Consider the following 25,904-nt stretch of genomic DNA (forward strand, 5'->3'; position numbering starts at 1 on the left):
ATTCTCTACCCAGGTTGGAATTAATCTTTAAATTTAATTTTTAAAATTTAATCTTTAAAAAATGTGGGGAAAAGTCTTATTCATATTAATAAACATATTTTCCTATCGGGCTGATGAACAACCTCTTTAAAATACCACTTATTGTACCCCTCAGGCCTCAGATGGGGATGACCTTAAACTCGGGCCATTGTTTCAGATAACTAACAACTATAACTTATTTGCTTTAGAATTTCTAGGTGAATAGGAAAAAAAAAAAAAGAGAGAGAGAGAGAAATATTTTTCTTGACTCCAAAGAACACCTATATCCTGACTGACATAGACATCTTATTTAGGCATCGCAAACAAAAGCATTCAAATTCAAGATCTGATTTGCTGATATGAGCAAAATTTCAATTTGTAAGTCCTACTGCTTAACATTTTAAGCAAAGAAAAAGGGATCACTCCTTGTAAAGTTCCTGAAAGAAAACTTTAGGTATTTAACACTTTTTCAAAAGCAGCATGAAGAAATCAAGTTCTTACCTTACAAAAGAACTGGACATGAGTCCAACAAATCCAACAGCAGCACCCATGACAGCTGTTTTCCGACAGCCAAATATGTCTGTGAAGACACTGGCTATGGGGCAGCAAAAGAAAATCATTCCCATGGAGAGGGAACTTACCCATGCTGTAAAAGATGGAAAGAGAAAGACATTATGACATGGTAAATTATATTTGTACTTATTCCTCAGAATATAATACACATTTAGAAAAATATTCATGCAAAAAGTTATTGTTCACACTGATGAATGGGGGAAAGATAGAATAAATTAACAACAAATCTGAACTATAGTTCAAAGCAATATTATAATTAGTCTAGCAATTATGTTTAATTGAATACTTGAAAAGTTTGTACTTGTAAGTAAATTTAAACATTCCCCTAAGATCCAATCTATCTTAATATCTCTCTGTGACTTTAATCTATGGAAAGATATTTATCTACAGAAAATAAAGTGATATGTTTAGGAATGTATTCCTAAGTGGTCAAATTGCAAAGAAATGACCACTGAAATCAGGACAGTGGTTAAATTTTATAACTATTTAAAGGATCCACTCATTTGAAACCAGCTATTAAGGGGAGATCATTTGCATAGGGCCTGGGCTTAGTTCCTTTACTAAGGAAACTAACTGATATACTAGTAGATGGCTTTATACTTGAATAATAGTTACTGGGTATTCACTTCATTTATAAAACTAAGCATATGATTTATCTTCTTTTCTGAAAGTATGTTATCTTTTATAATAAAAAAGAAGAATCCGAAGTCATAGCTTCTGGTTCTGATTTATGAAAATCCAAAACAAGAAAACCAAAAAGGAAGAAAAATAAATATTAAGTACAAATAATTTTGGGCTGGGGATGTGGCTCAAGCGGTAGCGCACTCGCCTGGCATGCGTGAGGCCAGGGTTCGATCCTCAACACCACATACAAACAAAAGATGCAGTGTATGACTAAAACTAAAAAAAAAAAAAAAAAAAAAAAAAAAAAATATATATATATATATATATATATATATATATATATAATATAATATAATTCTCTCTCCAAAAAAAAATAATAATAATTATAATTTTGTGCCAAAGAAATCAGTGATCTCGCAGAATAATCAGTCCTAAGCCAAATCTCCAACTCTGAAACTATAACATGTCCTTGGGCAAGCCACTTCTCCTCTGATTCTGTTTTCTTATCTTAAAATGGATCAAATACATACCTCTCCAGAATTATTAAGGATAAGGAAAAGTATACCTAAACCTCAGTATCTGGCATATGAGCACTTAATATATATATATATATATATTTTCTCCCCTTGAGGTGCTGGGGATTGAACTCAGAAACTTCACACATTGGGCAAGCACACCACCACTTAAGTATACCACCAGTCCACATTAGCACTTAATAATTTAAAATTTTAATAACAACAAATTGTCCTATAAAATGAAGTAGATGATCTCTACTGATGTACCCAGTTCTAAAATTTTCCTCATATATTTCTCTGTTTTCATAACAGATAAAGAAAGCCCAAACCTATCTAATAAGCTTTATTTTTTATCTTATTTATTTATTTATTTTTGGTGGTGCTGGGAATTGAACCCAGGGTCTTTTGCATGTGAGGCAAGGTTTAAATCATAGTAATAATTTCATTTGCTTCTTTGCCTTCTTGCATTTTAAATTATTTTTAATTATATAAACAGTATTTTAATCATCTATATTTCTATTTCTTTTATTCCCTTACAAGAAAGAAGATTTCAATCTGAAAATGCAATAAAGAGGCGGGGCAAACAGTGCCATCTTGATTTAGATGTTGGTATTGGGGATTCAAAAGTGAACAATAGAGGGAGGTTAATTGACCAAATAAGTTGGCATAACCCAACCCCACACTTGCAGAGCCTCCCAGTATGGATCTCCTTGAGAAGACATATTATTTTTTAAGTCTAATCTCTTATATAAAAATTATACTAATCTGAAACAATTTAATCCTATTCAGAAAGTTTAGTAATTTATGTTTAAGAAACAATCTAATATTAAGACTAGGCAGATTTAGGGAAAAAATCCTAACATCTACTTTTAGATATAAGCACTTTTTTTAAAAAATTATTTTTTAGTTATAGTTGAACACAATACCTTATTTATTTATTTTTATGTGGTGCTGAGGATCAAACCCAAGGCCTCGCACATGCTAGGCGAGCACTGTACCGCTGAGCCACAATCCTAGCCCTAGATATAAGCACTTTAAAAAAAATATTTTTAACTTGTTCTTTTTAGTTGTACATGACAGAAGTATGTATTTTGACATATAGTACATACATGGAATATAACTTCCCATTTTTGTGATTGTACATGATGTGGAGTTTCATTGTATTCATGTATGAACATAGGAAAATAATGTTTGATTCATTCTACGGTCTTTTCCTAATCCCATCCTCCTCTCTTCCCTTCATTCCCCCTTTGTTTAATCTAGAGAATTTCAGGTATAGGCACTTTTAAAATCAAATAAGATGCTGACACTAAATAGTAGACCACGTCAAGGAATCCAGGAACTTATTAGTACACATAATGCTCATGAGTCAAGGTTCAAGGAAAATATAAAATTGCACAAGTCTGTAGTTACTGTGGATTTGGGTGAAACTATACATGTTTTTATTTTATTTTCTCTAAGTATGTTATCTTTCACAACAAAATAAAGAATTAGAAATCATAACTTCCTATTCTGATTCTGTAAAAACTCAACCTCAAAAGAGAGAAATAAGTGCAAATAATCATAATTTTGTGCTAAACAAATGAGTAGTCTCATAGGACATCAAGTCTATATAAAGAATTATAGACTTCAAAAAAAAAGAATTATAGACTTCATATTCATTGAATAAGCACTAACAACAAAATATAATTAAATACAGCTTCTTGTCCTGACCATCCTCTTAAAATTTATTCAATTTATTCCTGCTTTTTACCTGTCACTCAAAAGACTCATTGTTGGAGTCTCACTCCCTCTAGCCAAGTCTATCTGGGAAAGAGTCAAAACAGCTCAAGACTACCTCTCTCCTCCACTGGCCTTCCTCTGATCTGCAGGAAACACATATCCTTTGCAAATTCCAACTAGTCACCCCCTGTGTAGCTCTTGCTGTGGGAACAGTTATCCAGCAGTTAACCTCTCTCCTTGTTGGATTTCTTGGTCAACTCCCAGTTTTATTCTGTGCTCCCCAATGGGAGGGGAGCTCTTTAAATGTCTAAGAGATGCCTCTAAAGCCCTTTTCACTAGCTATCAAGTGAGAGAACATGTACCCCTACTTCTCCCATGAAGTAAAGAAGCCACAGCACATTATTCTTATTTTCTCAAGAAACACATGTTCTTTCTTGGTCCATAAGTATCCTTCTTACGGGTTTTAGAATCCCTGATTCTTGAACACCTACTATGAAATGCTATATGAAATATCTCATTTCTAAAGTTCACACTATAGTATCTTAGTGCCTCTGCTGAAATGCCAATAGAATATTCTGATATAATAATAATAATTAGCAACAGATGAAGTTAGGCTGGTCTTCTGATAAAAACCTAAGAAGAAATTAATTCTTGAATGGATAATTGCTTGCGACTGCAAACTCATAAATTTTTCAGTTTTTGTAAAGTTTTAACGTGGTATCCAAAGAATTCAAGGTCTTATTGGTTATTACATACACCATAAAAATTGAAGTGGCCTGAAATGAGGTCACTTCCACTTTTGAACAACAACAAAAAGCCATTGCTGTGATGTGCAATAAAAGTTAATGGTGCCCCACAAAATAAACAAATTAAGTTAAATGAACTGTTGTTCTCTAGCTTGCTCTTTTTTCTTTTTTTGTACGGGGAATTGAACCCAGGGGTGCTTTACCATTGAGCCACATCCCCAGTCCTTTTTATTTTATTTTGAGACAGGATCTCACTATGTTACTGAATGCCTTGCTAAGTTGCCAAGGTTGGCCTCAAACTTCTGATTCTCCTGCCTTAGCCTCCCAAATCACTGGGTTTATAGGCATGTAATTCTTTCTTTCTTTGCACATCTATGATTATTATTAAAGACTCAATAGAGCTGGTTATTGTGCTGATAACATATTTGTTGAGCTCAGATCATTTCATTTAAATCTTAAAATGCTACTCTAATGTGGTACTTTTATTAAGTTCATTTGATAATGGAGAAACGCAAATACTATATCTAGCATGGTAAAAAAAAATTTCAAATGCAAAACAGCCCTAGTTCCTCTATGTCATTCTATCGAATACTCACGTGGGGTTTCCTAATATTGTTGAAGAAACAAGTTTTTTTTCTAATGGAAAATGTGCTATTTTCATTATTTTTATACTGTGATATAGATCTACAACATCCTTCCCTATTCCATTAAAAACACCTAATGGTCTGAACTTTGTTCTCAATAGAGCACTTGCCTAGCATTCACAAGGCCCTGAATTGGATCAACAGCACTGAATAAATAAATAAATAAACAAACAAACAAATAAATTATAAAAATTTCCATTATGTTTCTGGTATTGTCCTAGGCTAATAACATATATGAAAACAGAGGTTCAATTAGAACCCAGAGAGAATGTGCTAAATGTTTTAAGAGAAATAGGTGCCAAAGGAATGCTTTAGGATATGCTTGTATACTCTTATTTGAATGTGTGAGTGTTTAACATTGTAGACCCACCCATTAAAGATGTCAGACAGAGAAATCTTTATCAAATATCAGGAAGCTTTCTTTCCAATTTCCCCAGCCAGACTGTTTGGTTTACAAAATGTGAGGTATCTCCCCAAAGCTCATATAAGAGACAATGCAAGAAAGTTTAGAGGTGAAATGATTGGGTTACGAAAGCCTTAACCTAATCAACCCATTGATCCCCTCGTAGGGATTAACTGAGCTGTGACTATAGGCAGGTAGGGTATGGTTAGAGGATGTGAGTCTCTGGGAGCGTGCTTTTGGGGTATATATTTTATGAGTTGAGCTTAGACTCTCTGGTTGTTTCCTGGTGCCATGACCCCAGATGCTTTCCTCCTCCACATCCTTCTGCCATGATATTCTACCTCCTCTACAGTAACAGAGTTGGCCATGTATGGAATGAGACCTCTGAAACCATGTGCCCCCAGATAAGCTTTTCCACCTCTAAAATTATTCTTGCCAGGGCCTTTGGTCACAACAGTGAAAAAGCTGACTAAAACACAGACCATCTTTTTTTCTGCTCCATTCTCACTGTATGGATGAGGGAGGATGCAAATCATTCAAAGTAAGATTAGGTTTCCTATTTAAGGAGATTTTTCTTGCATACTACTAAGACAAAAGGGTTGTAATTATGCAAAAGTATATGACTATAAGGGCAAAGTGTACAACTAAAAGGGAAGATTTACTGTAGTTAAAGATATATTTATCAATATTCTTTTGGCTTTTTTGATGGTCCCAACTTGCATTTCCACTCAGTCTTGGCCTCTTTTAAGATTCCTTTGCTCTGTAGTAACACAACATCATTCTAACAGCTTTAAATGAAATTATTTTAAAAATAATTAAATGAAAAAGTACATAAAGTACTGGGATTACAGGCATGTAATCACCATGCCTGGCTATTTTTATTAATTTTTAACTTTTTTATCTATTTGATATTATTTTTGTTCCTTTTTTTCTATCGGTGTTGCAGTTGTTATTTTATTTTTACTGTATTTCTATAATTGGTTTGATTTTATGTTATTGTTGTTAATGCCACTTCTTTTCTGCTTTCTAAGCAGCAGTGCTGAGAAAGTTTAGTACCTGGAACATTTTTGGTGGGTTTAACCACTGAGCTACACCCCCGGGTCCAGTTGAGAGAAATTGTGCCTTATTACAACTATACCCTAGTCCTACTCAAGCCTTGGCAGATAGTTGAATTTAAAAGATAGATAAGGAAGATAAAAGCCCCTTGCTGATGACCTGGGCCCAAAAAAACACAGCTAGGGAGAGCCTGAAGCCCCACTTGGACTCTGACTCCTGTAGCAACAGCAGAGAGAAATAACTCAGTGTGGAATCAGATCTTTAAGGGACCTTAGTGCTGGCTACTCCTACACCCCTTCAGACTGCATATTGCTAACAAGACTAGAGAAGTAACCACAGAGGACGCCCGCTATCTACAACACACCCACCTTCACTACTAAAAGGACCGACTCTTTCAAGACCTACAGAGAAAGATGATACCTCAGGCTCTGACACAATACACACTGGGTCACAACCCACTAATCACAAGTGAAGAAGCCACAGTGAAACTATACCACAAAGTCCATTTGGAATTAAACTCAATATTATAAAGCAAACTGATATCCCAGGGCCCATGATCAAGAGGGTTCACTCAGAAAGCCCTCACATAAAAATGAAAGAGCTATTCATTCTAAAAGATGTGCAAATCTCAACACAGAAAGGCAAGACGTATGAGAAAACAAGTTAATATGACTTCTCAAAAAGTGGATAACTCTCTAGTAACTGATTTCAAATGAGGGGATGAAATTCCATAGAATTCAAAACAATGATTTTTAAAATAATAAATGAATTCAAAGATTATACAAAAATATATAGCTGAATGAATTAAGGAAGACACAGGATATGGGAAAGCAATTCAATAGAAAAAAAAAGATTTTAAAAAAGAAACAAACAGAAATATTGAAATTGAAAAGCTCAAAAAGTCAAATAAAAAGCTGAGTTGAAAGCCTCATCAATAGACTAGATCAAGCAAAAAGAAAAATATAAGGACTTGAAGACAAGTCTGATAACTATCACATCAGACAGAAATAAAAGAAAAAACTGGGAAAGAATGTATAGAACATAAAAGATCTATGGGACACTATCAAGTTTGGTTAAGACCAAACTTAACAGATAATTGGAATAGAAGAGGGAGAAGAACTATAGGCTAAAGGGACAGAAAACTTATTCAGTGAAACAATAGCAGAAAATTTCCTAAGTCTCAGAAAAGACATGGACATCCAGGTGTAGGAGGAATTTAGAACACCAAATAGACAAGACCAGGAAAGAACCTCTCTTTAACATGTTAAACTGCCAAAAGTACAGAATAAAGAAAAAAATATTAAAAGCTGCAGGAGACCAAGTGTCAAGTCATACATAAAGGAAAACTCTTTAGAAAAAACAACAAAATTTGTAACAAATTCTGAAGCGGGGGCATGGAATGTTGTATTTCTAAAAGAAAAGATTTTTAAACCTAGATTACTATAACCTTCAGAACAAGACATTCCCAAGGTAAGCATCACCTAAAGGAATTCATCACCATTAAACCAGCATTATGGAAAATACTTAAAGAAATCTGACACCCAAAGAAGAAGCAAGATAAACACAATCATGAGAGCATAGTACAAAATTAATCTCAGGATAGATCAGCAAGTGAGAATTAGAAAAGAATCATATAGCAAATCATCAAACACCTAAGGGAGAAAAAAAATAGATTATTTTAAAAAAAACAACAAAATGACAGGAACAAGTACATGCATTTCAATAATCACCCTGAACATAAATGGTCTTGATTCTTCAATTAAAAGATGCAGACTGCTGAGGATATAGTACATATCCTCAGCATACTAGTTCTTGCCTAGTATGTAAGAGACCCTGGTTCAATCCTCAGTACTGTTAAAATTTATATATATACATATACATACATAAACACACACACACACACACACACACAGACTGGCTGACTGGATTAAAAAACAAGACCCAACATATGCAACCTGCAAGAAACTCATTTCACTGGCAAAAAATATACATAGACTGAAAGTAGAAGGATTAAAAACAATATTTCAAGCATATGGAATCCAAAAGTAAATAAGAGAAGCTATATTTATATCCAACAAAACAGAAAGTCAAAAATCAGTCAGAAGAAACAAAGAAGGTCATTTCATAATGATAAAGGGAATAATCCATCAAAAAGACATAATAACAGCAAATATATGTGCACCAAATATCAGAGTACCTGATTAAACAAACATTACTGCTCACAAAGGGACAGCAATAATTGTGAGTGACTTCAAGTATCACCATTAAACCAGCATTATGGAAGACACTTAAAGAAATCTGACACCCAAAGAAGAAACAAGATAAACACAATCATCAGAGCCAATAGATCATCCATATTAAAAAAAAAAAATCAAGAAAGATACATCAGAGTTAAATTAAACAATAGATCAAATGGACATAACAGACATTTAGAATATTCCATCCAACAGCTGCAGAACACATATTTTTTTCATCAGCACATGGAACATTTTCCAAAATAGATCATGCAAAGCAAGTCTTAACAAATACAATTCTTGCTTCTAATCAGATCATAACAGAGAAAATTAGGATGCAACAGCAATAGAACTTATACACCTGGAGACTGAACAATATACTTTCTAAATTTTTTATTGGTACATTATAATTATACAAAATAGTGGGATTGATTATGCCACATTCGTACATGTATATAATTTGATCAGTCTCATTTCCCAGTATCTTCCTTTTCCCTCTACTCCTCCTTCCCAAATAATATACTCTTTAACAACAGTGGGTCAATAAGAAATCAGGAGAAATGAAAAAGAAAACACCTACCAAAACCTATGTGACACAATAAAAACAGCAGTTAAGAGTGAAGTATATAGATGTGAGTACATACATTACAAAAACAGAGATTTCAAGTAACCTCATAATGTATCTCAATGTCTTGGAAAAATTAGAACCAAACCCAAAATCAGTAGAAGGAAAGAAATAATAATGATTAGAACAGAAATAAATGAAACAGACTCTTTAAAAAAAATAGAAAAGATCAATAAAACAAAAAGCTGATTCTTTAAAAAGATGAAAAAGATTGAAAAACCCTTAGCAAACTAACCTAAAGAGAAATAAGACAAAATAAAATAAAATTCGAGGTGAAATGGGAGATATTATAGCAGATATCACTGATAACCACAGAAATCAATTAATTAGATTAAAATAAATTCAAAACTGCAGAAACAATGGGAAAATTTCTAGACACATAAACTTACCAAAACTAAATCAAGGGAACATTTTTTTTAAAATTTTTTTTAGTTGTAAGTGGATGCAATATCTTTATTTTTATTTGTTTATTTTTATGGGTGTTAGGGAACGAACTCAGGGTCTGACGTGTGTGAGGCAAGCACTCTATCACTAAGCTACAACCCCAGCCCCAAGAGGACATTTTTAAAATTAAGTAGACTAGAAATAAGTAATGAATTGAAACAATAATTAAAAATCTCCCAACAGAGAAAAACCCAAGACTGACCAGATTCACAGCTGAATCTTACCAAACTTAACAAAATTTTAAAAAACACTAATACAAACTATACCATAAGAAAAAGAAGGAACCCTTCCAAATTCAATCTATAAAGGCATTACCTGCTACCAAAACACACACACACACACACACACACACAACAATTGTAGCCCAGTATCCAATATCCTTGAAAAATATGAATGCGAAAATTCACAATAAAATACTAGCAAATTGACTGCAACAGCACATTAAAAAGACCATACACATGATCAAATTGGTTTCATCCCAAGGATTTAAGGATGGCTCAACACATGCAAATCAAACCTAATACAATACATAAATACAGTCAAGGATACAAGTCACATAATCATCTCAATAGGTGAAGAAAATGCATTTGAAGCAATCCAATATCCCTTCATAATAAAAATCCTGAACACACTATGTATACAGGAGGATCATACCTCAACATAATAAAAGCTGTATATGACAATCCCATAGTCAACATCATACTGCATTCGTTATGATGAAAACCTGAAAGCACTTCTTCTAAAATAAATGTGACAAGAGTGCATACTCTTGCCACTTTTATTCAATATAATACTTGAAATTTTAGCCAAAGCAATCAGGCATGAGAAAGAAATAAAAGGGATATAAAAGGATAGGAAGAAATCAAATTATTTCAGTTTGCATATGTTGTTATTTTATACTTAGAAAACCATTAAGAGGGCTGGGGTTTGTGACTCAATGGTAGAGTGCTCACCTAGCATGTATGAGGCACTGGACTTGGTCCTAAAGCACCACATTAAATAAATAAATAAATATCAAGATATTGTGTCCATCTACAACTAAAAAATATTTAAAAAATTTTTTTTAAAAAAGAAAACCATAAAGACTCCATCGAAACACTCTTAAAACTGATAAATTCAGGAGAATCACAGCTTCTAGAACAAGAGTTTCCTGTGTTTCTCCTTTGCTAGCAAAGCAATAAAACTTCTTCTTCTTTTTTTTTTTTCTCAAAACCTTGTCTTCATTATTAGATTGGCATGGGGACAAGGATTGAGCTTTTGGTAACATACTGGTGACCCAGATGGAACCCAAGAACAGCCCCAACTCCAGCTTTCTTGGGCAGGCCTGCAACCCTACTTCCATGCTGAAAAAACAAGGTGGCTGATGAAGTTGTTGAGAGCTGACTGCTGGAGGGTTAGGAGACAGGTGAGTTTGCCTCGGGTAAAGAAACTACTCCTGTAAGTAAAGAGAAGGATTGAGGGAGCATCCCAGCAGCTGCCAAAGCTTCTTTTGCTTCAGGGAACTCCTGCCTTCTCTCCCTGAACAGTAGAGTAAGGATTGCTCCATCTTTGTCCACTTTGAGAAAAAGGAAACCGAACACAGTAACACAACACCCTTGGCCATCTGACTGGTGAAACAGGCCTGCTAGATGTTTAAAACCAAAACCTTGGAGACCATCATCAAGGAAGCAACTGGACAAGGAAAAAGCAACCAACATTTTGGCCTTTCCCTCTAAGGTCAGCTAGGACCCAGGGAAAGATGGGACCCCTCTAAAGGCCCTGCAACTCTGTATGATCCACGCCCTATTTATGCCTTGTCTAGCCATATTACTGAAGATAATTTATAAATTGAATACAATCCCATCAAAATACCTATGTCATTCTAGAAAAGACAATCTTAAAATTCATATAGAAGCACAAAAGACCCCAAATATCCAAAGCAATCCTGAGCAAAAAGAACAATGCTGGAGGCATCACAAACACCAGATTTCAAAATATACTACAGAGCCATGTAACAAAAACAGCATAGTATTAACATAAAAATAGATACATATTCTACCAATAGGAAATAAATCCATGTATCTACAGTTATCTGATTCTTAACAAAGATGCCAAAAGCAAACACTGGAGAAAACAAAGCCTCTACAACAAATGGTACTGAGGAAACTGTACAAGATTGACCCTAGATTCCTCTCCGCATGTACAAAAATCAACTCAAATGGATCAAAGACCTTACTGTATGACCTGAATCTATGAAACTACTATAGGAAACACTGCAAGATTAGCCAAGGCTACAAATTTCTCGATAGGACTCAAACAGCTCAGGAAATAAAAATAAGAATTTACAAATGGGATTACATCAAATTAAAAAGGTTCTGCATAACAAAGGAAACAAGATAACCTACAGAATGAAAGAAAATCTTTGCCAGATGTTTATCTGACAGGATTAGTATTCAGAATGTATAAAGAACTCAAGAAATTTAACAATAAAAGAACAAATAATCCAATCAACAAATGGGCAAATGATCTGAACAGATACTGCTCAAAAGAAGTAATACAGCTGGGCATGGTGATGCATGCCTATAATCCCAGAAATTTGGGAGGCTGAGGAAGGAGGATCACAAGTTCAAAGCCAGCCTCAACAAAAGTTAGGCACTAAGCAACTCAGTGAGATTCTGTCTCTAAATAAAACACAAAACAGAACTGTGGATGTGGCTCAGTGATTAAGTACCTCTGGGTTCAAAAACAAAAAAGAAGTACAAATGGCCAATAAATATATGAAAATATGCTCAACATCTTCATCTTTAGCCATCAGGAAAATAAAATTTAAGAAAAAAACTACATTGAGATTCCATATCACCACCCCAGTCAGAAAGGTTATTATCAAAACAACAACAAATACTGATGATGATATGGAGAAAAAAAAAAAAAAACCCTTATACACTGATGGGAGGAGTATAAATTTAGATTAGTATAGCCAATATGAAAAACAGTATGGACGTTCCTCAAAAAACAAAAAACAGAACTACCCTATAATACAGCTATACTACTCCTGGGTATATATATACCCAAAGGAAATAAAGTCAGCAAACAAAAAGAGATACCCACATTCCCATGTTCATTTCAGCACTATTCATAATAGTCAAGATATGGAATCAGCTAGGTGCCTATCAACAAATGAATGAATTTTTATAGATGAATGGATAAAGAAACTGTGGTATATATACACAATGGAATACTATTCAGCATTAAAAGAAAATAAAACTGACATTTGCAGGTAAATGGATGAAGTTGGAGAATCTTATGCTAAGCGAAGCCAATCCCCAAAAAACTAAAAGCTGAATGTTTTCTGTGATTAGTGGATGCTGATCTATGATGGGGGACTGAGACATGGGAAGAATGGAGAATATTTGGATCAGGGAAAGGGGAGGGTAAGGCTGGGTTATTGCCGCAGTCCGGCTGCAGCAGAATAAGGGAGGGGGGGGGTGACGAATAACTTGTGTACGTTGATGCAGCCGTTTATTGTAGGATAACAGAGGTATTTATACATTTTGCACAGCTTATCTAATTAGCATAAAATAGATACAGCAGTCAACCAATAAGGAATCTCCACACTTAATGGCTTGCTTTTGTTACTTCACAAACCACTCCCTCTGGCATTTGGCCAGGCGCCATCCAGACTTGTTTACAGACTTTAACATTTCTCTGGCAAAATAACAGGTGCCAATCTGACTTGTTTACAGACCTTAACATTTCCCCCTTTTGTTTAATTTAAATAAGGACCATAGTGTTTTTTACAGAAACACCATAAATAACCTGCTAGAAACAGAAAGGGAGGATACAAAATGTTACAATTCCAAGCTAACTGATGGCTCCATGCAAGAAGCCCTTGGAAAAATTATACCAGCAATGATACCGTTAGCAAAGATATCGAGTTAGTGTACAACCAGAGAATTGAAATGTTGCGCTCCATTTATGTATTATGAATTGAAATGCATTTTGCTGTCATGTACAACCAAGTAAAACAAATTTTAAAAATAAATATATTTTAAAAAATAAATTTTATAAATGCATGCATGCATGCACACACACACAGAGGAATATTATTCCCCATAAAGAGGAAAAAATCATGTTATTTACAGGAATAGATGGTACCGGAGTACTTCATGCTAAGCAAAATAAGCCAGATATAGAAAGACACATATCACATGTTTTCTTTCACATGTGGAAACTTTTAAAAAAAGATCTGAAAGTAGAAGAGGGACGATTACGGAAAGGAAAGAGAGAGGGGAGGTGGAGAACAGGAGAGGAGCAAGAGAGAATAGTAGAAAGGATAGACGTGATCAATGCACAATATAAACAGGTATGGAAATGACACATTGAAAACCCATTAATAACTAAAATTTTTTTAAAATAATATCTTCTATAGAGTAGGAGTTTTTAATTTTGATTAAAATATTTGACAGACATTTACAAGCCTCTAGTAGACACACCAAATCATGAAATAAGGTCTCCACACTACTTTTCTGGCTGGGTCTATGAGATTTTCAATGTTATTATGGGGAAAGAAACTTTTTCTTAAGACCCTGTTTTAAATTGGGAACTCTGAGAACAGGTGGAAGAAAATTTAAACTATTGGGTTGAGAAAGTAAGAAAAGTGAAAATCAAACAAACAATATATTAACTCCCATCCAAAATGATTCTGAAACTCAAATTTCAAAAACCTGAAGCCAATCTAATGCTAAGAAACTCAACCAACAAACTACCAATTGGTAAATAAATACACTCATTAAAGATGAAATTAATTCTGTAGACCAGACTATACTCCAAAATATATATAATATACATATACTCCAAAATGTATATGTTTAGGCTTTCAATAAAATAAGGAATAATTTCATTTTAAAAGAACAATAAATTATTATTAAACAAATGATCAAAAATGAAAGTACATTAAAAAGAATATTAATTAGAAATCTTGGGTATGAGAAAATATAGGCATTGAAGTATAAAAAATCCAATAAGGTTGGGAATGTAGCTCTCTGGTACAGCATGTATCCAGCATTTGCAAGAACCTGAGTTTGATTCCCAGCATCTCAAAAAGCAAACAAACACAAATCTAGTCAGTAGAGAAACTTTTTATTCCAGATTTTAAAAAATAAATATGGGGAAAGATATAAGGACCTTCAAGGAAAATTTAAGGAACTTAAGGGCTCTTTCCTCAGGACAGAAAAGATATTTCTTCAAGCGCAAACCATGACGGAAAATATGAATAGAATCTGAGCCCTTCAAACCTACAACTTCTATAGACAAGCTAGTAGAAATAAAGTAAAGAAATCAACCACAGAAGAAAAGGTCATTGCAGTGTATAAACAACAAGTTGTTGTGGTTTGGATATCAAATATCTCCCCAACCCCAAAGACCCATGTGTTGGAGGCTCAGACACCAACACAGCAGTGTTCAGAGATAAAACTCTGGGGAAGTAAGTGATTAGATCATGAGGGCCCTGGATTCATCAGTGGATTAATCCACTGAGAACTGGATGGACTACTGGGAAGAAGTGGGAACTATAGGAGGTGAGACCTGGTTGAAGAAAGTATGTCACGGGGATGTGCCCTTTTGAACTACACCTTGTCTTTGGTCCCTTCTTCTCTCTACTCCCTGGCTGCCCTGAGTTGAGATTTCCTCTTCTATGCCCTTCTACCATTATGTTCTGCCTCATCTCAGGCCCAAAGAAAGGGAGCGAACTGACCATGGACTGAAACCATGGGCCACAATAAATTGTTCCCCCTCCGAGTGTTTTTCTCAGGTATTTGTCACAGTGATGAAAAGCTAACGTACAAATTATTTTCATCTTAAAGTCTATAAATTAATAAGAAAAAAGCTAAGAGAAAAACAGGCAGGAAGGCTGCGATAAAATATTCAGAAGGGAAAACTAATGACTAACATTTACAAAGATGCTCACGAGTAATCAGAAAAATACAAATTAAAAATAATAAACCTCAAATTGGCAAAAATTAAAAAGCTTAACCATACTGAGTTTTAATTAGACAATAGGGAGAAGGAACTCTCTTACACCTTCCAACATAAATTGCAAGAGTAATTTGGCAACATCTAGAAAAGCTGAAGATGTGCATACCCCACATGCTAGCAATTCCATTCTCAGGCATATACTTCAGAGAAGTTTTGCACATGTGCCCAAGTAGATATGAACAATAATGTTCACTGAAGCATCATCTGTAAAAGCAAAAAAGTGGAAAAAAGCCTAAATGCTCAGCAGCAACAGAATAAAGAAAGAACATTGGTATTAACATACAATGTATGAATATAGATTTATACATGTAATTGCAGTGTAAGACATGATAGGAACAATAAAAACAGATTCAGGATAGTGATTACCTCTGGGAAGTAATGGATGAAGGGGATCAGAATGGAGAGGGGCACAGAGGACCACAGTTGAGTTGGTAACGTATCTTTTATAAAATAGGAAAAAATTTAGGATTAGAGTAGTCGGTTTTAAGTATAGTCTATATGCATTGTTACTCCCTAGATTTTTCTGTTTGCTTGAAACATTAAATTTTTTTTAAATATTAGTTTTCATATCCTCAAAAGGTTACCCTAGACTCCACCAAAACAAAGGATAAAAATAGGAAAAACAATTTCAAACTCCTTTATTATAAAGCTTGCTTTCAAAATGGGAGGATATTGTACAAATCCAAAGTCTTAAAAGTCCATATACTCCACTGACTTGGAACTCCAGAACTAGAGCTTCTTTCCATATATATCATTAATATTTCTTATAAAAACACAATAGAAGGGTTCTCTATTATCACCCACGCCCATCATTTCTGTACACTGACAGCACTTTGTGCTTGCAGATGAGTTAGTCAACTTGGAGCTGGAAGCCAGGGCCTCACACATGCTAGGCAAGCTCTGTGCCATTCAGGCACATCCTCAGCCCAAGGAAGTCATATTTTTGGCTACAAGTCCACAGATGCTGGCAAGTAGGATCACAACTCTGACATTTGCTGTGGGACATAGATCATCTTAAAACTACAAGTAGTCTAAGATTATGCTCTATGGTTTTACCAATTCTGACTGCCTAAATAACAAGTATCTATAATTATTGGAAACTTCATTCTCAGATTAAAAAAAAAAAAAGCCAAGTGTTTTAGTCAGCTTTTTCATTCTGAGACCAAAAGACCTGACAAGAACAATTAGAGGAGGAAAAGTTTATTTGGGGGCACACAGTTTCAGAGACAACCGGCTCTATTCCTTGGGGCTTGAGGTAAGGCAGAACATCATGGTAGTAGAGTGTGGTGGAGAGAAGCAGCTCAACACATGGTACCAGGAAGCAGAAATAGACTACATTCAACTCACCAAATATATACCCCAAAGACATGCCCCCAATGACCCACCTCCTCCATCCACATCCTACCAGCATACAGTGACCACTCAGTTAATTCCTGTTAATTCACTGACTAGAGTAAGGCTCTTATAGCCCAATTCATTTCACCTCTAAACCTTCTCACATTGTCTCACACATGAGCTTTTGGGGGACACAATGAAACCATAACACCAAGTTTTATCTCAACAGTATGGTCATAATTTGAAACTTACCTATGTTGTTGTTTTTAATAAGCTTTCATTCAGCTTGGATAACCCCCAGGAGGTCACTCTTCCTTCAAGTGGCATACGGAAGTATAGGGGCAACATAATACACAGTTCCTTTCCACAACTTTGGAGAAGATGGGCCTCAAGTCTGGGCCTGAAAACTCCTACAACTACTCAAGCGTCTGTGGACAATGACTGAGGAAACAAGCCATGCAGGAAATCGTCCTCTAGGTCACTCCATCTGAATGCAAGTGAATCCTACGTGTTTGGGGGGAGGGGGGGAATGCTTTAATATCTTTTACAGTATTGATAAGTAAATTTTAAAAATCTATCATTTAATAGTTTCAAATTTATATAAATACTGAGAAAAGTACAGAGAATGACCATACCCAGTTTCTCCTAGTATTAACATTTTATAGTATGGTCCTTTCATCACATTTACTGAACCAATTATTACTACACTTAAGTTCGTTTCTAACTTAAGTTCGTTCAAATTTCCTTAGTTTTTACCTAATGTCCTTTTTCTGTTCCGGATCCCATCCAGGAAACCACATTATATTCAGTCAGCATGTCTCCTCAGGCTCTTTTAGACTTTAACAGTTTGCCAACTTGCCTCATTTTTTGAAGACCTTGACAGAATTGAGGAGCATTTATCAAGATATTTTAAGATGTCCCTCAGTAGGATTTACATGATGTTCTCATAATAGCCTAGAGCTATGAGTACTTTGAAAAGAAGACCATAGAAATAAAGTTCCACTTTATATCAAGGGTACATAGTACCAACATGATATATCACTGTCAATGTAAACTTTGATAACCTAGCTGAGGCTGTGTTTATCAAGTTCCTCCACTACGAAGTAGACTTTTCTCTTTTTGTACTACAATCTTGGAAGGAAGTCACTAAGCACAGCCTACTTAAGAAGTAGGAAATTATGATCCATCTCCTTGAGACTGATGTTTTTACCTACATACTGGAATTCTTCTGCATGGGAGATTTGTCTATTCTCCCACATTTACTCATTCAATCATTTATTAATATTAGTGTGGACTCATAGACAGTTATCATATACTTTAGGTTATATTCAAATACTTCTTTATATTTTTGGTCACTGAAAGCTCCCTGAGAGCTCTTTCACTTGGCTCCTGTGACTCTTTAGCTCACCTCCATTTATGGTGGAGGGGTGATTTAGGAGATATTTTTGTTTGTTTTTAAGCACTCTCTTGCTTCTGGTATATATATGCTGCAGGCTCCTTTTTGTATTTTTTCTGCCCCAGTCTTACAATCAACCCTATCTTCAAAGAGCCCTGGTTACTTAAGTGCTAGGTGTGTTTGTTGCTACAAGGCTTTTATTGTTTCCAAGTAGTCTCAGTTGGCAGAGCTAAGAAATACATGCATATTTACCATCTTACACAAGTCTATATACCTACAAATATTTTCTGCATGAACCCATTGATATCTGGGTTCTACATCAAGCTAAACATGAATTAGTACTGACACCTCCAACTCTCATCCATTATCACATGGGTGATGCTAGTCTTCTCCCTTACTTTTTTTGTATCCTCCCCTTCCAATAGTGAAAAGTACAAAAATAAGTGAATCTATGTTCTGAGAGACACCCACTTCTTCAAATAACCATATTATTCTATTTGCTCATAACACCAAGACTCTATGATTAAAGAAATTTAAAGTTATACTAAATTCACTCAGATCTAAAATGACCTACAGCTATTCTTTGCAAAATTTTTCAGATCACGGCTTACACAGAAAATGGCTCTTACACAGCCCACTGACATAAAATGAAAGGGTTACTCAAGGCGGGAGGCCATGGCTCAGGTATTTGGGAAGGCTGAGGGACCAACATCTCTGTTAACCTGACACCCATTCATATCACCTGGAAAGTGCTGGACTCAAGTAACTAACAACTACAGAAATTTCTGAAATTACAAATAAATTACTACTCCTAGAATGTGAAAAGTAAAATCTGAGGTTTAAAAAAAGAAAAAAAGAAAAAAAAACACAATACATCAAGCCCATATCAACTGCTGAGTCTCCAGGGTTCTCCTTTACATTCATTGGAATTCACAGCAGTACACAGTCTTAAATTTGGGGATTTTTTTTTTCCCACTCCTAACCTGGACTCATAGTTGAGACATTTAATGCAAACCTCCTTGACCCTTATTTACTAAAACTCTAAGAATAATGATTATTTTCTAACCTTACCACTGTTCAAAGCAAAAGATAAAACTCCCCAGTCCCTTCCACAAGGCAGTGTGCTAATCATACAGGTAAATGTAATCTTTCTCAATTCCCATTAAAGGATGCCAACCTTACAATCTGCTAGTATGATTTCTAACGGGATGAATCCAGTGTAATTCAACAACAAAATAGCCACAATACAGGTTCTGAATTCCTAGAAAGTTCTCCTCAAAAGTCTTGTTAAGAGGTTCATAATTTGTGTGACTCCTGTGCTATGACTTTTCCCCAAATAGAGAATAAATTTGTGTAGCTGATTTCAAAGAAATAATAAGGAAGCCCTACTGAAAACAATGATATTTAAGAATGATAGGAAACTGGTGTAGCCCAATCTCAATGTTACCCTTAGATTTAGCCAGACCCAGAATCTGTGAACTCAGATCAGATCATCCTGGCCTCTGGTGGAATGGCTTTCAGAACTGCCTCTTTTTTCACAGCCTCAGCTTTCATTGAGACACACTTTTAGGAAAACTGCCTGATGAAATCTATCGCTAGTTCTACCACAAGGACAAGGCCTGTGTTTATTCATTATTCAGTATTCCCTAAAAGAAGTTTTCTGCTAAGGCAAAAAACACTTCACTTCCTTTGAGAAATAGGTAAATTTTGTTTTCTTTAACCATATCCACCATGCTCCCTTTTTCATTTTTGTTGCCAGGTAGCTTAGAGTAAAACTGATTATTGCACTATAACAATGTAGCTCTGGTAGTTTATGTATTAGGTATCATTTTTCACCTGATCTTAATATCACATACCATGTCATACTTTCGATTGTTGATTTGTTTTCTATTCCTACCTTACCATTTTACTTTTATAGCATTTTATTCTGAAAACTACCTCAATCCTTGTTGGAAGAAGTTAGTGTAGTTAATACACATATAATTTTATTGTTAATATAGTTGTTCAATCTTTGAGGTAATAACACAAATAATGACCCCTAGTAGGAAATAAGTTAACAGAATTTTCTTTACTAGCTTCTTATATACAGCATTGAAACATATTCTCCAAAATAGAGAAGAAACAATAGATGTTCTTTACCTGAATATCATTTCCTCATAAGATTGACATATTTTAATTCTCAACCACCAAGAAATAGTACTTCAATAATTAGATCCCTTTCAAACATCCATTTTCTCTAGACTCATTTCTGTGCACCTTCTTCCCTCATGGTAAACCTTTTACCTCTTTTCTTAACTGCAGGAACCACATAGGTGGTGGTTAGACCAAGAGTAAAAATTATAACCTATAATAATCAGAGACACTAAAAACATACTTGGAGCAAACATCCTGTCTTGGCAAAGCGAGAAGAAAACTAACATTTACTGAATACCCACCACGTGGCAGATGATGTGTGGGGCACTTCATATACACCACTTCATTCAATCTTCAAAGCAACCCAGGGTGAAATAACCAAAGCTCAGAGATTAAATGACTTGTCTAAGAATGCTCAGATATTTAAGTGGAAGCCTCTAAATTTACACTGCAGGCAGTCTGGCCCAAAGCCCTGCTCTGTCCATTCCATCACTCCTTATAAATAACCATGCTGTTTTTATAACTTCTTATCAGCACACGTAAGCTGGGGCACCTTGTAAAGTGGGAAAACAATTTAATAACCCTCTCAACTAAGAAGATAAGGCTCCCAAGGAAGCTACTTAAGATGCCTTTCTGTGGAGAAATAATCAAAACTCAGTTGTTCTTCCAAAACTGTTTCATTGTGCTGTCCCTCGATGTTTTCTTCATCTGAGCTTCCCCAGCACTTGGTGCATATCTTGTCTCTCCAAATCAAAGTTTATTAAATACCACCATTCTCTCTTCTATTCTTCACACAGACATACAAAAGTATCAAATGAATGGAAACATTCAATCTTGAAAGGGGGGTTTCTACTAGATATATAATATCTAACCTTTCTTTCTCAAAAGACTGAACCCAAGTCTTTCTCTTTTGCCCACAGGAAGAACTCCTTCCCATAGCATGTTCTCTGAAGAACCAAACAAGAAAAGGTCTTACACATAAAACTAAAACTACTTACATAAGCAAGGTATCAACCATTTCTAAACTCTCCCACAATTAAACAGCCCTGAGTCAACTGATATTTGTCCTGGAATTTCCCAGTATATCCTTATTCTGCTATAAGAGTCACAGAACCAAAACTTGTGCAACATTGAGGATTTGGGGGGCAGTGGGTTGCTGGGGATCCAACCCAGAATCTCACCCATGCCAGGCAAGCACTCTATCAACTGAGCCAAATCCCCAGCCCTTGAAAAATTATTTCTAATAAAAATTTTGAGCAGAATGGAACTAAGGACAAAGAATTAAAAGGTTCTGAAGCTGCAGTTGTGGCTCGGTGGTAGAGCACTTGCCTAGCAAGTGTGAGGCACTGGATTTGATCCTCAGTACCACATAAAAATAAACAAATTAAAAAAAGATATGCAGTCCACCTATAATTACAAAAATTTTTGTTTTAAAAAAAAAAGAATTGAAAGGTCCTTATCTTCTAATTGAAAGGGTTATTAAATTGTTCTCCCACTTTACAAGGTTCCCAAGGTTGGGTGTGCTAATAAGAAGTTATTAAAAAAAAATCATTGTTTATATGGAGTAATGGAATGGATGGAAATGAAAGGTCCATTTATCAGATTTGTATCCCAACACATATCAATTAGGTGCCCATAAGGTATGTTCCAGCCCTATTTAGGTGCTGAGAACATAACAGTGAGTAAAGCACATGTGAATCTCTGTCCTCATTGTGGTGTCATCATATTGAGAGACAAAAGCTAGGAAGAATAGCTTCCTGTATTGGTTGGCAAAATCCTTCATATAAAGAGGAGACTGAAAGCAACGAAATAAAATTTAATAGAGAAAAAGTACAGCGTTTTACATTTGGAGTTCAGTTAATTAAATAAATAGTTATAAATGGGGAGGAGGTATACAACATTAATCAGGTAATACGCAGGCACTGTATACAAATCATAGACTCTGTTGGGCAGTGGAATCTGAAGTCCCTAATCTCAAGAAGCTCAAATTCATGACAGACAGACAAGGCCAGAGCGGTAAACACAGTGTGATAACTGACCAAAATTTATACCATGTATTATGGGACCCCTTAGTAGGCGTACCCAGCCCGGATGCAGGAGGGAAGGGGTAGTCAGATATTCTTTCCTCCTGATAACACCCAAACCATCTTGAAGGATGAAAGGCTTTATTCAGGCAAGGAATGAGATAAGGGGAGACTTGCCATATAAAAGGAACAGCACATGCAAAATTAATATATGTAAGTGGCTTCCTAAGGGAACAGGCCAAATCATAGGAAAACTATGTTTATCATTCTAAAAATACAAATTTCACACCTTATCTGTTAGGGAGTCACCCATAGGTTTTACACAAGAAGTGACATGATCAAATGGTATTTTGGAAACCCCTCTGGCAGCAGTTTGGAGAAAAGACTACTCATAAGGGAAACTGGCTGCTGCAAGTGACAAATGACAACAATCTGAGCTTAGAAGCAGAGGGGCATCCAAGGGGACAGATTTGAGGGATGTAAGTGACAGAATCAACTCAAAAATCTAAAAGATGAAGGCCATGACAGTAAGAGATTTGGCAAGGTGACAAAGTGAAGGGAAGACCAAGAATAAAGTAAAGGAACAGTTTTGGGAAACGGGAAAAGGGGAAAATGATGAATTCATTTGAAAATGAATGCAACTTACTCAATGTGCCTGAATATAAAGCAAATTTCTCTTTCCAAAATTATTCCTCAGACAAGTCAATTTATATTAATTTCTCTCTTAAAATTATTTCATTATTTCATATTTTTTAATAAATTTTTCTAAATTTCCATATTTTGAAAAAAATTATTTGGGAAAGACAAGTAAACCAGAAACTACTTCACACTAGTGCTGAGTTTGGGTGCTACTAGAAGTCACCAGGTAGAAGGAATTGGTTTAAAAGGAATAAAGAAATTGAACATAATTTAGAATTTTTCTGAAAACATACTTCATATTTGCAAATTTGGATGTTAAAATTTCAAAAATACAGTAAGTAGTTACATTCTGGAAATTACAAATACACATCCCAGAATAAATTTTAAAACAACTCTCTTAATATTGTGCAAGTAGAGACAAGTCACAGGGGACTTCCCTCCTTCTTTGGCCTCTGACCCATTCAAGGACTTCCCAGGGGAAGCCACTCAGGACTGTCTCCACTCCTCAGTGACTGCTTCTAGAGAAGAGGACCCATCTGATTCGTACTTTTGGTAGAAAAAAGTGAACATGCTCAGTCTGCTCCTTCAGGTTTCTCTTGTCTCCAGTAGGGCCTGTACTCAGGAGGTCCAAATTCTCTGATTATCTATGACATAAACTTACAGGGCAAATCTTGCAGGAGAGATTTACAACTGACCAGCTAATCCCTAACTGCCATACCAGTCTCATCCTTTAAATGTAGAGGAAGGTATTAGATGTCCACAGATCCACAGATGATATAGACATTGATGGTGAAGACAGTTGGAATTTATTTAAAATGTACTGTTCTAGACACTCTAGATGCATTTTATGAAGTATCCTAATTTGTTTCATGCTGCAAAAACAGAATTCCTGAGAGTGGGTAAAGAAAAGTAACTTATTTCTCAGTTCCAGAAGCTAGGAAGTCCTAGATCAAGGGGTTGCATCTTGGGAAGGCCTTCTGGCTGTGTCATAACATGGCAGAAGGAATCCCATGGCTGGGGCGGGGGGGTGGACGGGAGAAGAGAGAAGGGGCCCAAAGTCCTCCTTTTATAAGGAATCCACTTCCTTGATAACAGTATTAATCCACTGAGGGGACATAGTCCTCATGGCCTCATCGCTTCTTAAAGTCCCACTTCTCAACACTGTTGCATTGGAATTAAGTTTCCAGCACCTACACTTGAGGAGACAGACTCAACCATTAATTCTCTTAATAACCACAGCAATTTTACAAAATACCTATTCCGTTGAGGAAATTGAGACACTGATTTTAAAACCTGCTCAAAAATCACACAAATGTAGAGGATGGTAAGGCTGGAATTTGAGCCCAGAGCCCTCCCTCTTAGCCACTATGCTTTTTATTCATTTAACCAGAAGTAATGACATAGAAGATGATGAGAAAAGATGTATATAAAAGAATTAAATCTTCATCTGTAGATAAAAATTCAAAATATAACCGTAAGTCTACTGTTTAGAAATATTGAGATAATCATAGAAATATTTATAAGAGTTGAAAGCAGTTGCCTTTGGAGGAAGGTTGCCAGGAAGGGGGGAATGGGACAGGGGGATGCTACTTTTTATTATAAGTTTTATAAATATTTCATCTATACACATAACTTTGATAATCATAAAAATTGACTTTAGAAAGAAAACTGATGCCAACTTTTTTGAAACCAATCAGGTTAATGATCAAGTCTGGTTTCAAAAATCATATCCCTTTATGATAAAATGATTTAATAAAACTATGCAGCAAATAGGCTATACTAAGAATGATACTGCTGAGAATAGGCGTCACGATGTTGGTATGGCCTGGATCCAAATTTGAGATCTCTGATCAAAATGTCTAGGAAGAGAATGAATTTGTGGATCAATTACCAAAGATAGAGACAGGCTCCGGAGGCCAAGTCAGAGCACAGCTTCTCCTGGTTGAAGATAGGAGTGCAAAAACCAGTTTGATGTTCATAAGTAGCTTCACAGTTTAATTTCTAGCTTGTAAGACCCTTGAAAGCCCAAAGACATCATTCCTTTGGCAATGAGAGTATTTGCAATGTGAAAGGAGAAATGGAGGAGTACAGTAGCAGTTACAGAGAAATGAGACATGAAAGGTCCTGGTTATAATACTGCTTGTTAAGCAGTATTAATTCTGCCAGGTCAGCATAGAGACATATTTCCAAAAAGTCCTTCATGAGATTTTAGAGAAAAATTACAAAGCTTTATCTTGTTATACTGCTACATCAATGTTCATAGCAGCACAATTCACAATTGCTAGACTGTGGAACCAACCTAGTTGCCCCTCAACAGATGAATGGATAAAAAAAAAATGTGGCATTTATACACCACGGAGTATTACGCAACACTAAAAAATGACAAAATGATGGAATTTGCAGGGAAATGGATGGCACTAGAGCAGATTATGCTTAGTGAAGCTAGCCAATCCCCAAAAAACAAATACCAAATGTCTTCTTTGATATAATGAGAACAACTAAGAACAGAGCAGGGAGGAAGAGCAGGAAGAAAAGATTAACACTAAACAGATACATGAGGTGGGAGGGAAAGGGAGAAGAAAAGGAAATTGCATGGTAATGGAGGGAGACCCTCATTGTTATACAAAATTACATATAAGAGGTTGTGAGGGGAATGGGAAAATTAACAAGGAGAGAAATGAATTATAGTAGATGGGGTAGGGAGAGAAGATGGGAGGGGAGGGGAGGGGGGATAGTAGAGGATAGGAAAGGTAGCAAAATA

The 25,904-nt window shown here is 35.5% G+C and overlaps 1 protein-coding gene across 2 annotated transcripts in view; it reads right to left on the minus strand.

Moving 5' to 3' along the window:
* Slc16a10 (solute carrier family 16 member 10) overlaps positions 1-25,904 on the minus strand; it is a 111,544-nt gene that overhangs the window by 36,765 nt on the left and 48,875 nt on the right. The window contains exons 1-2 of one of the 2 annotated variants that reach the window (XM_076858351.2): positions 15,723-15,794; positions 520-664 (exon numbers count right to left, since the gene is read on the minus strand). In XM_076858351.2, the coding sequence (XP_076714466.1) occupies positions 520-664; positions 15,723-15,777 (200 nt within the window). In that variant the 5' untranslated portion in view covers positions 15,778-15,794. Of the gene's footprint in view, positions 1-519; positions 665-15,722; positions 15,795-25,904 lie in introns of those variants that run through there. The other variant, XM_076858350.2, reaches the window with a different exon arrangement.

This window comes from Callospermophilus lateralis, chromosome 6 (assembly GCF_048772815.1).
Source record: "Callospermophilus lateralis isolate mCalLat2 chromosome 6, mCalLat2.hap1, whole genome shotgun sequence".
NCBI classification, from domain to species: domain Eukaryota; kingdom Metazoa; phylum Chordata; class Mammalia; order Rodentia; family Sciuridae; genus Callospermophilus; species Callospermophilus lateralis.